Source organism: Dreissena polymorpha, chromosome 6 (assembly GCF_020536995.1).
Source record: "Dreissena polymorpha isolate Duluth1 chromosome 6, UMN_Dpol_1.0, whole genome shotgun sequence".
Taxonomy (NCBI): Eukaryota; Metazoa; Mollusca; class Bivalvia; order Myida; family Dreissenidae; genus Dreissena; species Dreissena polymorpha.
This window is the reverse complement of record NC_068360.1, coordinates 89,980,994-89,997,250: the sequence shown is the minus strand read 5'-3', so window position 1 is coordinate 89,997,250 and position 16,257 is coordinate 89,980,994. Positions and strand designations below refer to the sequence as shown.

Here is a 16,257-nt window from a genome sequence, read left to right as displayed (position 1 = left end):
ATAAAACTTCATGGATGTATAGATATCAATGAGGAGAAATACCGTGCACAGGAATCACAGTCTACATTTTCTTAAATAAGAGTTGTTGCCCTTTGTTGATTTTGTATGAATTAACATTTCATGGCTATATCTCAGATACTATGCAAGATTTAAACATGAAAATTCATGGATGTATAGATATTAATGAGGAAAAATTATATGACAAATAACCATTAATAGGATTTTCTTTAATAAGAGTTATTGCCATTTTTTGTATGATGTAACTTAAAATAAGTGAGAAAAAGAAACAACTCTTCAAAAGCCTTTTTTAGTTTTGCAACCACCAATAAACATAAATTATTCGGCAGGGGATATCATTTCAGCGAATTTTCTGTTTTCATTATTTTTTTAATTGTCGTTTCTTTTTGAGATCTCTAGAAATAAAACATGTAATTCAAATAAACTTTATTTTAAACTAAACTAAACTGTTTAACTCGTCACTGGAATATAACTTGGTCAACATGTAGTTGGAGGGATTAGAAAATTACTTGGCACACATATGGTGCTAAAATCATAAAGCCAAGTCTTCACTCAAAACAAGCAAGAAAAAATTGTTCTAATTATTTTATGAATATCTATTATAAACAATAATACAATATTTATGTAATAATAACTTGATGTAAAAAGGTGTTGTTCACATAAAACACACAATGCATGATATGTATAAATTAATTTCAAAATGTACAAGAACAACTTGGGTAGATCTTCTCACTCTAAAGTCACAGTAAAGCACAGAAATTAAGCACTGGAAAAAATTGACCACTTGCAAATTGTTCAATCAGAACCAGAAAGGCGCCAAAAAAATGATAAAAACAACAAAACATAAAGTCAAATACATTGAAGGTTGACTAGAACCAGACCAATTGTTCCACACTGCTGGCTTTCAAAAAGGCACTTGAATATGTTCCTGTGTTTCTGGAATTGTCGAAAATAGTAAAGTGAACAATACACAGGAAGCATCGTACCTGATTTAACTCGTGGACTTACAAAGTCTCTTTAATGTATTGCCAAATACATTACAATATTGAAATTCTGAAATGTATTACTAAATTTTCCAACAAATATCTTAGTTTCTGTTGATATTTGAGGGTTTGCAACTACCGGTATGAAGTATTTGGCCTAATCGAAGCACACTTTAAAAACCATGTTTTCTTTTCAATCAACAGCATTGGTGTTGAATAATTTTCAAAACAAGAGATGTGTTTGTCAGAAACACAATGCCCCCTATTGTGCCGCTTTGAAGCCATATATTTAACCTTTGACCTTGAAGGATGACCTTGACCTTTCACCACTCAAAATGTGCAGCTCCATGAGATACACATGCATGTCAAGTATCAAGTTGCTATCTTCAATATTGCAAAAGTTATCGCAAAACTTTAACCAGGGTTAAAGTTTTGGGACAGAATGACAGACAGAATGACAGACAGACAGGCCAAAAACAATATACCCCCGATCATTCAATCCGGGGCATTATAAATTAAGAATACCAAAACGAACTTGTAAACATTACATATGGAGCTGACTAATACCGTAAATATAATATGCAGTACAGCCTATCTTTTGAGATGGGAACACAGAAGGAATGAATAACAACAAGAGGGCCTGAAAGGCCCAAGGTATCCCCAGCAACATATGCTTTGTTTGAGAATGGGTGCAAATTGGACGGATAATACAATGCCATTTGGCGTGCATCATCCTCTTATGCATATATATACTCATACCAAGTTTAAATGAAATCCGCCAAAGCACTTCCAAGATATGGCTCCGGACACAAAAGTGCCTATAGTAAAAAGCATTTTTTCAAGATACAAAGGGCCATAAGTCTGTTTTTAACAGATGGTGTACAATGCCATTTGGCTTGCATCATCTTCTTATGCATATATATACTCATACCAAGTTTCAATGAAATCCGCCAAAGAACTTCCAAGATATGGCTCCGGACACTAAAAAGCATTTTTTCAAGATACAAAGGGCCATAAGTTTGTTTTTAACAGATGGTGTACAATGCCATTTGGCGTGCATCATCCTCTAATGCATATATATACTCATACCAAGTTTAAATGAAATCCGCCAAAGAACTTCCAAGATATGGCTCCGGACACAAAAGTGCCGGACGGACGGACAGCCGGACGGACGGACGAACAACGCCAAAACAATATCCCTCTGCCTCTGGCGGGGGATAACAAAAGTTAGACAAACAAAACGGTAATAACAAAATATGTAAATGCTACATGCACAGTGAATACATGTTTTAAACAATTACAAAAATCAAAACATCTACATATCTAAGTATACAAAAATAGATAAATGGATCATGACATCCAACACAAAGATGAATTTGTAAAAGTTAAAAAGAAATGATAACATATAAAGGTGGGTTCAATTACAATTATAATAAAGTGTGACACATTACCTATACATGAGGAATAATGTTTAATCTGAGTACACAATTACCACAAGTTGCATATCTGGAATAATCATATAGAGTTGTAATAAGCAAGTATCAACATAATACAAAATTAATGGAATGATGGCTTGTAGTCATAATTTACAAAATTCCACAACACACAAATAATTTGTTTTAATTCAAAAGTACACGACAGAGTAGTTGAATTGTTTATTGCATCAAAGACTAAATTGAGGACTGTTCTAAATGCTACAAAGAAGTGATGAAGTTGTTGTTGCATTACATACATTTAATATGAGGGATGTCCCAAAAATAACAGACAACCAAAACTAGAGCTTTGTAACAGACATGACGAATACCCCCACATGCAGCATTGACACAGAATATTTGGCATGTTGTCTTCACAAAAAACAGCCGAAACCATGCTCAATGTTTAAAACGCACTAAGTGACCCCATGACCTAGTTTTTGACCCGGCATGGCCTTGTTCGAACTTGACCTACACATCATCTAGATACAACTTCTGACCAAGTGTGGTGAAGATCGAATGAAAACTACTTGACTTAGAGAGCAGACACCATGCTGAATGTGTATAACGTACTAAGTGACCCTGTGACCTAGTTTTTGATCTGGCATGGCCCATGTTCAAACTTGGCCTTACGATCATCAAGATATAACTTCTGACCAAGTTCGGTGAAGATTGGATGAAAACTACTTGAATTAGAGAGTGGAAACCATGCTCAAAGCGTTAAACGCACTAAGTGACCCCGTGACCTAGTTTTTGACCTGCCAAGACCCATGTTCAAACTTGGCCTACACATCATATAGATACAACTTCTGACCAAGTTTGGTGAAGCTCGGATGAAAACTACTCAAAGTAGAGGGCGGACACCATGCTCAATGTTTAAAACGCACTGAGTGACCCCATGACCTAGTTTTTGACCCGGCATGACCCATATTTGAACTTGACCTAGACATCATCTAGAAACATCATCTGACCAAGTAAGGTGAAGATCGGATGAAAACAACTTGAATTAGAGAGCGGACATTTAATACTGACCGACAGACAGACAGACAGACAGACAGACGGACTGACCGACAAGCTCATTCCTATATACCCCCCTAAACTTCGATTGTGGGGGTATAATAAAATAAAACAACAGACAAACAAATCTTTAACATGACAATTAATCTTAATATTTAAGTACATGAATCATTCTTTTGATTAACAAACACTAAATCTAAATTTAAAATACACAATTCATTTTCCAACTGTTTTTCTTAATTGATTAAATAATAATAGGGGGACAACCTTGACCTTCTGTTTACCACATAAGAAAACATTAGTAACTCACAGTCTTTTCAGGTTTTATGCTGTTTGCTGCTCATCAGTATCTAATGGTTGGCAATGAAGCCTTAAAAATTTGAATCTAGTAAGAAAGGTCTTTAATTAAATTTAACTTTCTGACGGCCAACAAATGCTTCAAAATATGTACCCATATCTTAGTGGTAAATGGTTAATTTGTCACTGAACCAAAAGCTTATAGAGAGTCTGATACCCTCAAGTGTGATTCCTGTAAAGAACCAGTCCTTGGTGTCCCAGAGAGGGGCTAAAAGTTAACCCTGTCAGTGCGGGAACCGAATTTTGAAGGCCTTTGAAAACAGTTTGGATTCAGATGAGACGCCACAGAACGTGGCGTCTTATCAGGATCCAAACTGTTTGCTATTCTGATAATATTATTTGAAAAAAATCGAAGAAAATGCTAATATTAGAAATTCAGCAGACAACATTTTAGCAGACGACAAATTTCCCAGCATGCAAAGGGTTAAAACCTGGGACCTTCTGGGCGCAAGGCGGACACCATATCAATAAAACAATTATGACTTTGACAATGTCATTGTGGATAAAATGAACTGTATTCACCAATCAATTCTTGACTTTACTCTTTAATTAAATTGAAAAAAACAACAACAACCTGACATTTACAACATTAAAAGCAACAATATGAAGCTTGCAAATTATTAACAGAATTAGGTGACAAAAGTTTCAAGTATAAAATACAGGAGCATTACATTGTGGTACTAAAAAAATTTTTTTACAAGAATACAGATCATTTTGGAAATAGGATTAACAAAAAAGGGGCAGAACAAAATAATAACAATCGAAATGGCAACAATGGAAAAATCAATAAACAAATAAAAATATTTTTTATTCACTTGAAAGATATGTTTGAGGAATGACTGAGGCACAAAAATATGTGTGTGTTTTGAAATGATGTACAGAAAGCTTTTCAGGGACCCTAAATGAAGATGAACAAAGTTACATGAATGAACGATGGAACAACAAGCTACATTTGTATAATAAATTACAAGTGTATAATGGAATGTATGAGATTGGGACATGGATGTAAATGAGACCATGGTCAGTTTTTCATAAAATCCTCAAGGCAATTTTTAACAGTAGATTTGCATAACTTTATGACATAGTATAACAACACAACCATTGAGATAAGGTCCTGAAAAATAGGGTTTCATGCAGTTGTGTAAAGCTGGAACAGGATTTTCGCTAAGAAAAGGCTTTCTTTAAACTAAAAATATTACAAATGCTGAAAGTGTTGTCCCTGATTAGCCTGTGTGAACTGCACAGACTAATGTGAGACAATACTTTAAGCACATGTATTTGACCCTGTTTTCCCAATTCAAGGCTTATATACAATTATAAGTGGCGTTGGCCCCATCTAAATGGATACTCTCTTATCAATGATCTGCTTACAAATTTGTGTTTTGACAAAATCTTTAGCACACAACAAAGCAAACAACAACTCAACACTTATCATTATTATTATGTTCCTAAAATTAGTGACATGTAAAAAAAATCCCATGAATAAACTAAAATTCAAGGCGGTGCTAATAGAAAACATACTTCAAAAATTGTATCGTTTAAAACCAGCACTTTTATGGATTTGTTATACAATATTGTTGAAAATTAGCCTATTTTCAAATAAGAACATGTTTTAAGAGCAAGAACAGCATACCATCAATCATTCTTTGTGCATATGAACACATGATATGTATTGTAAAACAAGGGCATTCTATAAACTAAATATAATAGATGTGCATGTAAAATATGAACACATTTACATGTATACAAATATATTGAAAATTATCATATCCATGAAGTATGGTCAAGTGTACTGATTTTTTTCCCCATTATTACTTGAATGTTTGTCAACAGCAAAAATAGTTGATTTTTGTAAAAGTAAGATAATGCTCTTCTGACATTAACAAACAAGAGGGCATGAAAGGTCCAAAGTCGCTCAACTGAGATAACAAGCTATTATTGGGACAAATCTTCTGACCAAGTTTCACGAAGATCGGAAAATAAATGTGGCCTCTAGAGTGTTAACAAGGTTTTACTAAAGCCATATAAGGAAAAATGCCCTGCCCCCTGGCGGCCATGTTTTTCAACCAACAGGCATCATTTTCGAACTCTTCCAAGATATTATTGGGATGAATCTTCTGACCAAGTTTCATGAAGATCAGTCAATAAATGTGGCCTCTAGAGTGTTAACAAGATTTTACTATAGCCATATAAGGAAAAATGCCCCGCCCCTTGGCAACCATGTTTTTCAAGCAAACGTAACCATTTTTGAACTATCCAAGATATCATTGAAACCAATCTTCTGACCAAATTTCATGAACATTGGACAATAAATGTGGCCTCTAGAGAGTAAACAAGGCAAATGTTGACGTCGCACAACGGACAACGCGGGACGGACGACGGACAAAAGGCGATCACAAAAGCTCAGGTGAGCTAAAAAGTAGAGACATCTAAAAATTCAACAGAAAGTACACATTACTAGTGAATCATTGAGATGCCAGCTACATCAAGCACCATGAGACTAAAAATGTTCAACAATATTGTCAAATGTAGTAGTGAAAAACAAAAACTGCTAATGATCAGGATATGAGCCTCGTTCTGTGAAAACTGCACTTAATGCATGAGCCCAGAGTGTCATCCCAGAGAAGCCAGTGCAATTCTCACACTGCACTTAATGCATGAGCCCAGAGTGTCATCCCAGAGAGGCCAGTGCAATCCTCACACTGCACTTAATGCATGATCCCAGAGAAGCAAGTGCTATCCTCACACTGCACTTAATGCATGAGCCCACAGTGTCATCCCAGAGAAGCCAGTGCAATCCTCACACTGCACATAATGCATGAGCCCACAGTGTCATCCCAGAGAAGCCAGTGCTATCCTCACACTGCACTTAATGCATGAGCCCAGAGTGTCATTCCAGAGAAGCCAGTGCTATCCTCACAGGCTAAACAGAGAGGACTCTTTCACCCTGAACTGGATGTTTGTTTAGAAGATACTTCATTTAAAAGAAAAAGTCCATACAAGTGGAAAATGTCTGATTAGCCTGTGTGACACTTTACACACATGCATTAAGCCCAGTTTTCCCAGAACAAACCTCATATAACTGAGTAGGTGCACACAGGCCCATAGCCCCTAAATAGTGTGCAACGCCCCTAGATTTACTGAGAAAACTCATACTATGTCCACTATACAAGAGATCCTTTATCACTTCATTCACACTTTTATGTATCAACACATTATCCCTTGCCATCAACTGGCAATTGCTTTAACTGGTTACATGTGATAAATTCTTAAACATGCTATAAATATGTATATTCAAACAAGTTTTTAATAACTTGTTTTTAATCCATTATTGCATGAAAGTACTTCATATGCCAAGTTCAAGTTATTTTACTAAACACTGTTTAAACAAAGACACCCTAAAAAAACAAACCGGGACAACGGTGGTCGAAATGTTACTTTACATCCCCAATTATCACTGTAATGATTTATTATAATGGTGGTTTAACACAAAATAAAACTGATTAAGGAATGAAATATAAAATGCTAGAGTCTGACGGAAGATAGCGCTTTAAATATGCACGGTTCCCTTACCACAGTTGAAGCCAACTGGACTATCAAAATTCTTGTACGACTTTGGCACGTGTCGAATGTAGCCCCTCTTAATGGCCCAGTAGAGAATGCCAACGGTGCCGACCGCCCCGACGACTGCCATTATTAACGGGACACCAATGATGAGGAAGTACTGCCAGCCCTTTCTGCTCCCGTCAAAGAAAGGGCCAACCTCTGAGTCAGCTGACAAAAAGACAATATATAGAGGATACTAGGATTTTATTGACTTGAGTGTGTATATTGAAGTTAATGAAACCCTTTCCTGCCTGAGGCTGCATTATTTGAGGACTTGGAGTGGATCCCAGCAATTCTACATAATTTAAAAAGTAGGGACAAATTGTTGAATTATCACGGACAATTGAAGTTTAAAGTATTTGTTTTTTACTGAAAGATATTTGTCATTTTGGTGTGGTCTTGTGTTGTGTGGGGGCATAGTATAGAATTCAATTGGTCAGGCAAATATATTATCAAGGCTTAGAGAACACATGCCACAAGATTTCACACACAGAAAATAAACTTGTTTCTTTCACCACAAAATTAAAATCTCTTCATTAACCACAATAGCAAATTTACTTTCTTTCAACATCAAAGCCAATTAACTTACCTGTGTTAAACATCAATGCAAATACTAGTCAGAAAATAAAGTTAAAGTTGATTCAACACCTGAACAATTACACTTTTGTTTCTGTCAACATCAGAGCAAATAAAGTATTTTTTTTTCAACCAGTCTGAAGAGAAAATAAACTGCTGTTTCTTTCAACACAAAAGCAAATAAATGTTTCTTCATCCAACTCCTGAGCCAAAAAAGTTCATCTAAAAAAATATCCACGTATCCTTTCAGTTAATGATAAAACAGTATCTTTATGTTGCCAAAACTTTGCTCATAATATCATTATAATTATTGTCTTAACCCTACTTATATCATTTTATTTCATAATATTTTATTTTTCCTGTGTTTTAATATCATAGCCTGTATTGTTTTATTGCTTAAGTTTCTTACAGCATTTTTATTAATATCACAGATTTTTAGAATTATTAATCCTTTAAATAATGCTGCATAAAAGTATCAATCACTCTTATTTTTATCAATTGCATGCATATTTATATGTTTTGTACAACGCCATTGAATATAATTATATAAATAGGTGTTTCATCAAGTTAGCAAGTTTCAAGAGCAAAACAGCTTTGGTTTCTTTAAACACCAGACAGGATAACTTATCTTCAAAGTTTTACATAGGTTACAGTCCACTAACTTTGATGAAGATCAAGTAGACCAAACAGCCCATCTGAAGGTATAGTAACTCTGGCTTGCAAACTCCATTTCCCTTCTTTTTGGTAAAGTGTAGCAGTGAATGTAAAGTTACTTGGGAATCTGCCATTTCCATCATTATAGACCATGAAGACGGTAAATTTCACCTCAAGCTCATGGTTGCCCGTTTGTTCACCTATTTTAAATGTTGAAACATATCAGTGTGCTAGTAACAATCATAGTAAACATATCAGTGTGCTAGTAACAATCATAGTAAACATATCAGTGTGCTAGTAACAATCAAAGTAAACATATCACAGTGCTAGTAAAAATCATAGTAAACATATCAGTGTGCTAGTAACAATCATAGTAAACATATCACAGTGCTAGTAACAATCATAGTAAACATATCAGTATGCTAGTAACAATCAAAGTAAACATATCAGTGTGCTAGTAACAATCATAGTAAACATATCAGTGTGCTAGTAACAATCATAGTAAACATATCAGTGTGCTATTAACAATCATAGTAAACATATCAGTGTGCTAGTAACAATCATAGTAAACATATCAGTGTGCTAGTAACAATCATAGTCAACATATCAGTGTGCTAGTAACAATCATAGTCAACATATCAGTGTGCTAGTAACAATCATAGTAACAAGAAGCTTATGCTGAAAAAGCTTGCAGTAAATTCTGAAAACATGATGTATAAACTGGAAAATGTATACAATTTTGGTACTTTAGTAAACAACAGTTTGAAATTTTGATCAATCTTATATCTATTTTGTATACATCTTAGTTCTTATTATTGTTTCCTTTTAAAGTTTCTGAAAAAAAATGCAATTGTAAAAAAGGTTTCATTAAAGAGTGACCAGGCTAATATTGGATGATACTTCATAAACAAGCATCAAACCCAGTTTACCGAACATGAAACTTACTTAATAAAATTGTTTGAAACATACATAATACCTTCTATTTCTAAGGTGGTGCCCAATTTGTCTTTAAATGTTGCTAGAAGACCACCTGACTTGTTGTAATGACCCGTGTGAACAAACAGCATGCAGTAGTATTCAGATTTGTTGTATGTGTAGTGACCTTCCCACGTTTGATGCTGGGAAAAGACTTCCATATACTCTGGCTGGTGAGAGGTCAAGGCCGCCTCTGTAACAGAGTCTCATGGATTCATAAAAGCCTTGTTGAGTCATAAATAAACAAGAGTGCCAAACTGTCACAAGATATGCCTGTTCGAAGGTTTTGGACACCATGCTCAATGCTTGAAATGCACTAAGTGACCTCGAGACCTAGTTATTGACCCGGCATGACCCATATTTGAACTTGACTAAGATATCATTTAGATGTAACATCTGACTAAATTTGGTGAAGATCAGATGAAAACTACTTCAATTAGAGAGCGGACACCATGCTAAATGCTTGAAATGCACTATGTGACCTCGTGACCTCGTTTTTGACCCGGCATGACCCAAATTCAAACTAGACCTACATATCATCTAAACACAACTTCTGACCAAGTTTGGTGAAGATCGGATGAAAACTATTTGAATTAGAGAGCTGACTCTGCTGTAAACGCCGCCCGCCAACCAAGGGTGAAACTATAATACGTCCCGCTTTTAAAAACGGGCGTATAAAAAAGATGCATCCACATGTTTGTATTGCAAAAACAAACAAGAGATGTGTTCGTCAGAAACACAATGCCCCCTATTGCGCGACTTTGAAAATAGATATCTTTTAATTATTTTTTTTTACCTTTGACCTTGAAGGTTGACCTTGACCTTGAACATCCACCAAAATGTGCAGCTTCATGAGATACACATGCATGCCAAATATCACATTGCTATCTTCAATATTGCAAAAGTTATGCCAACGTAAATTTTTTTCCGGACGGATGGACAGACTGACATACTGACGGACAGTTCAACTGCTATATGCCGTCCTACCGGGGGCATAAAAAGGAGTATTAAGTTGCATTAACAATAAAAATGGCCATATTCAGAATCTTCCATAAAGGGTAATCTTATCATTTGTTATCAGGGCTTTTTTTTTATTTGAAATACTTAATCTACAATGCTGAAAAAGGGTTGATTTGAAGGTTAGGATAAATTCTTGGCAGAAATTTGCATCACTGTTGAAAAAAAATATCTTTGGAGAATGGGTCCTCATTCAGAAACTGATGTGCAATATAATGAAAAGCAGCACAACTCTCTGGTAATAATTATTTTAACAATTCAAAGTACTTCACATTATTTTGAGAGAGATTCACATATGCAAGAATAGGGCAACAGTTTTCAGCAATCTTAACAGTATGTTTTAGGCGATTAATAATAATTTCTAAATTTTAAATTAACCCACAGTTCTTTTCTACAGGCCATTTAACAGTCCCTCGCCAGGGTACTGACAATTTTTAATCAAGGGTCCCCAAGGCGCTTGAAATTTTCTGATCTGTGTATTTTTTTAGTTTTTAGTTAGTTTTTCCTGTGAAAGAGCAAAGTTTTGGAAAACCTGTTGTCTCATTTATCAATTTGTTGCTAGGTTACCTATGACTTTAGGATTATTATCGTGCAAATTAACATGATCAATTCAGCTGGCAGTACGGCAATACACCCATCACTTGCATATTATATTCCCACATGCACTTAAATACATGTATGTGTTTTTGTTTTCTTGCCCAACCAAGCCCTAAACATCTAATTCAGTGTGTATTATATCAACCACAATTTAGGTACTTTGTTCGTACATTTTTTCTGTAAAACAAAATGATTTTGTAGGTAAGTAAAACTAAACAAATTGAAGAAGCCTATACAGTGAAATCTTGTAATTGATCAGGGAAACAACACTTATTTTAAATGTTGATAAACACTCAAAATCAATGAATATTTCCTGCAATATTTCGAAAAAGTTCACAGATAAAAAATTATCATCCTAATAGCAATAACCAAAATTTCAACGCTAGATGTGGTCTGGTAACATAGATTTAACGCAATACTAAATGCTTGTTTTAAATTTTTTTTATTCACAATATATGCCATGTGAAATTTTGGCTATTATATCTCAATATTTGAGACAGAACTCGTGATTGGCTTCAGGCAGCTTTCGGTAGCACAACGTAGTTCTCATGGATGCCTAGTTCTTCCGACGCTGCCCAAAGCCAGTCTTGCATTCAGATGGTAAATGGTCGGATAACAAGGCCGGAAATTTATATGGAATATATTGTCGCACAAACATAATAAAACGAGCATTCTGTATCTCATTGAGTCTATTCTACTATACCACATGTAGCATTGAAATTTTAGCTATTGCTAAAGGGAACAATTAATATTTACTGCAATATTTTGAGAAAAAAAAAGTTCACACATAAAAAAGTAATAATCTTTAAAGCAATAACCAAAATTTCTAAACTAGATGTGGTCTGGTAACATAGATTTAATGCAATACAAAATGCTTGTTTTAATTTTTTTAGTCACAATATATTCCATGTGAATTTCTGGCTATGATATCTAAATATTTAATATTTTAGCTTTTGCTAAAGGGAACACAGATTTTTAATGGGTTTACTTATTTTGCGAAATATTTTGCAAAATATTCATCTATTTTGAGTATTTATGTTACTAAAAATATTGAAAATAACTACTGTATATTAATTTTCATAAGAATTGCTTAAATAGAAATTAAAACCAAACCAACAAATGCAAACAACACGTAATATAAATAATTTTGAGACTTTAAATAGAAATAAATGTTGGTTTCTTAAAAAAAATCATTTTCTCCTGATTGTCAGAAAATGATGCATAGATTCCAGTGCTCCAGCCAGCTTTTCAAAATAGAGGGGAGCTTCCCCAAAAAGGGCACATTTCACGCGTAATTTGGGAAAATAGGGCATTTGGTTATAAATATACTTAAGTATATACTTTGGTTATACTATATACTTATTAATTGTAAACATTAGTGCATTAGATGACTTCACATTTTGTATGCTGTTCTTCATTTTGTGTAATGAAATTACAATAAATATATTACTATCTACATTGGCGCTTAGGAAAACTTCACGCATTAGAGATATGTACCGTAATAACTCTATGTTTTCGGACACTCTAAGTTTTCGGACACCCCCTTTTTTAGCAAAAATAATTATTTTTCATGACTCATAATTTTCGGACACACGATTTTTCGTCCATTATTTATGTCTCTAAGTTTTCGGACTGAATATTTTACAGTGCTATTTTACCAAATTTCGGTCCTGTTTAAGAAATCTAATGACACTTCGATCATGGGGTTTTACAACCAGATTAACATCATAAAACATGGAAGGTGCATGCCTGAGAGCAATGGACCATTACATTGCATTATTGGGTAAATAACCTTGTAAACCGGTATTAAACAATGGTTTCGCCCGATAGCATAAGCGTTATGACACTTACCAGGGTCAGTACCGATTAACAGTTTAATTATCTACCGCAATGGTCCTACCCCTTCTAAGTAAAATAACTGTGACAAATACTAAACGCTTCAAAGTGTGATGCACCCTATTGCAAGTTTTACGAACAATGGAAAATGTAAGCAAACAACTAACGGTATCTGAAATGAACAAACAAAGAATTCATAGTTTGCTTTTTTTGCGTTAATTACAGGTTCATACTAGTGAGTATTGGTACGTCACATTCTCATCTTTGAACTCGTTGGTGAAAGTTCAACCTTGTAGTAACTTTCTGTCAAATAAATTAAGCATTTAAAATGCAGTGCAAATATATATAACTGTAATTTATACTATACGGCATGGTATTTTACAAGCGCATGCTATTACCGGTAGTCGTTGATACAATTGACGCTATTTTCAGACACTTCAATTTTCGACTCTAAGTTTTCGGACACCTGCATTTTGTGAATATTTTTTGTATCTATGTTTTCGGACACGAAATTTTTTTATTATTTTTAAGTGTCCGAAAACATAGAGTAATTACGGTAGATATCATATTTCTTTCCGGTGTGTGTGTGTGGGGGGGATGTTTTTTATCACCTATTATCATTGAACTGCATGTTAATCTTTCAGGTTCCAGTTTCAGCATCAGTGGCCTTTTAGAAGAAAATTACATGAAGAAAACATGAAATTCAGGGGTTTCACTGGGTCATAAAAAACATTGTGACTGTCGCTACTTAAATTCGTTGCTTTGAAGAACTTTGAGCCAATGTTTGTCCACAATAATAATATTAATTAAAACAAAAATTTATTTTTACAAATTTAAAGTCTAAACAATGATCAATGTCACCATGAAGTAGCATCCAGTCTGGAGATTAAAATGAAACATTGTTATTGTAAATAATCAGACATATTTATTTCACAACACGTTATTTCAACTTAAGTCAACAACGTTGACAGATTTGTTAGGTCGCGAAAATATATATGCCAATATCAACATTACATTTTACTTGCATAGTGATAAATCCTCCTTCCAAACAAGTTCTTTATTTGTTGAAATAACAACTGTCTGCCACTATTCATGTTAAAATTCATCATGATTGAGGACAGACAGTGTTTTAAAGGTCAGAAATAGAATCCAAACACAAATATGTTTTCCATGCCGTAATTTGGGACTAAAAATTAAACGCATATTCGCATTAAAGAAATGATGATTAATTTTCAAATGTTAATAGGTATTTTGAATTAAAAATCACTATTTTTGCAAACAAAAAAAATATAGCCAAAGAATTCAGAAGTTTAAAAATATCAATAGTGCTGAATTTGATTATATTCCAGTGTGATTGTGCCTAACCAAGCGTGACCTCAGAGATAATCTTTCACAGCATGTTACTATCGTCTGCAACAAAAGGCTAATTAGTGATCTGATAACAAACCATGCCCTTGGGGCTTGTTTGTTCACAATGTGTTGACTTAATACAGGCAGTCATGTAAGAGTGTCATCTGCGTATACATGTCGATGTTTTCTGCGATTTATACGGCATGAAAGCAAAAATTCTGAGATTAAAAGGGCATTTGACAGAAAAATAGAGCGGCGCTTTTGAAGTGGGCAAATTTTAGAGGGGCGCAGCGCCCCTCTATTTATTGCTAGCTGGAGCACTGGATTCTTAATGTATACTCAATTGTCAAATACCCCCATTGTAATACTATATAAACAGTACACACATGGCTTCAGGAGATTTACATTATGAAAGTATGTCCAGTGGGAATATCCCCATTCGGATAGAATGTCTATTTCATGAAATCTATCAAATGTAAAATATATGCCACATATTTATCAGAATTGACTATTAGTATTAAAAATTATGGAAGTTATGCTTATACAGGATTATCATGAAATGTGTAGAGACTGGAAAAGTTGAATGTCTGAATGTAATATACTAGCATAGAGTCGGGTTAATTACATGCCGTAATCAGTTGCAACTCCCAGCGACCCGAAGGGTCAATAGGCATACCTGGGAGTTGGATTATTGTAACTAGGCTTTTGCTATGTCTTGGATATAGAAGCGAACTTAACATACCTGTAAATGCAAACAGGAAAACGCATATAATAACAATACTGAAATCAAATAATAGCCGCATTTTTCACGAACGATTACAAAGACAAAGAGTAAATTTTAGAAATGTCAAAACATGAGTGTTGTTGTTGTTGTTTTTTCTACGTCGTTCGAACGATTGAAAAGCATGCGTTTAAAAACTCTGACTCTAGTCAGGACGGCTTGAAACATAATCGGCCACTATTAAAATTAGTTCGTTCGCAAACGCAAGAATTAAAGCATCTTCCATAAATGACATTAATATCAGATTCTTTTCATTAACAATCATTATTAGAAAGTATTATGACCTTTTTATCTGTAGTAATAATAGTGATGTGTAGCCTAGAGCTCAGCTTCAGCAGCCGGTGTTACGGTAAAAATTGCATCAACATCCGGGTATCTTTTATGAAGATGAATGATAATTTAAAAAGATGGCAAGTTGCAATTTTTCGTAAATGTCAGTTGTTGAGTTTAAACGTTAATAATGTAACGTTGTTTTTATAGTAAAATATAGATATTTTATATCTTTTTTTTGATAGGGATTTTGTTGAATTGATATTTACATTCTTATCATGAATGAAAGCAATTGAAACTTAATGATTTCCATGATTTCAGATTTAATAACAAAAACTTCAGGAATAAGTGCCGTATTTAAAACATGCAAAATATATTCTTTTTAAATCATCTCTTAAGGCTTACAACTTAGGCATAAGTAAAAACATTTGGGTGTGTGTGTAAATTTCACTACAAAATACAGGTCTGGTAGCATCTTATAGACAAGACCAAAATTACAAAAATGTACAACAGTTTTGAAATAATGTTAACGTGTCAAATTATGTTTAGATTTGTATGTCCCTATTTGCTACTCTGTAACCACGGACTCTAGATTACACGGATAAGAAACGGGACCGTTATGCCAAATATCTTGTTGTGTCTAAGTCACGTGACCGTGTCGTAACTATCGATCTTTTATGGAAGCGCCGAGGTTATACATTTGATGTACCCACTCACATCTTTTGTTAAATTATAGTTTCATTTCTAG

General features: G+C 34.2%; 2 protein-coding genes across 2 annotated transcripts in view; one reads left to right on the top strand and one right to left on the bottom strand.

The window, feature by feature from the left end:
• Positions 1-291: 291 nt before the first annotated feature.
• Positions 292-15,346, bottom strand: LOC127836485 (uncharacterized). Its single transcript, XM_052363143.1, has 4 exons — positions 15,201-15,346; positions 9,660-9,851; positions 8,692-8,883; positions 292-7,621 (listed from the first exon to the last, which is right to left on the bottom strand). The coding sequence occupies exons 1-4, from the start codon at positions 15,259-15,261 to the stop codon at positions 7,398-7,400; spliced, it is 669 nt and encodes a 222-aa protein (XP_052219103.1). The 5' UTR covers positions 15,262-15,346; the 3' UTR covers positions 292-7,397.
• Positions 15,347-15,543: 197 nt separating this feature from the next.
• Positions 15,544-16,257, top strand: part of LOC127833575 (sodium leak channel NALCN-like) — a 100,584-nt gene continuing 99,870 nt past the window's right edge. The window contains exon 1 of the mRNA XM_052358912.1: positions 15,544-15,649. The gene's annotated coding sequence lies outside the window, so the exon portion shown is untranslated. The remainder of the gene's footprint in view (positions 15,650-16,257) is intronic.

What these genes read in the sequence shown, in the direction of transcription:
- LOC127836485 (XM_052363143.1), bottom strand. Translation starts at nt 15,261, where the DNA reads ATGCGGCTATTATTTGATTTCAGTATTGTTATTATATGCGTTTTCCTG. An exon ending in CACCACCTTAGAAATAGAAG is followed by an intron (nt 8,884 to 9,659) that starts GTATTATGTATG and finishes CATTTAAAATAG; the next exon opens with GTGAACAAACGGGCAACCAT. An exon ending in TCTACTTGATCTTCATCAAA is followed by an intron (nt 7,622 to 8,691) that starts GTTAGTGGACTG and finishes TCTTTTTGTCAG; the next exon opens with CTGACTCAGAGGTTGGCCCT.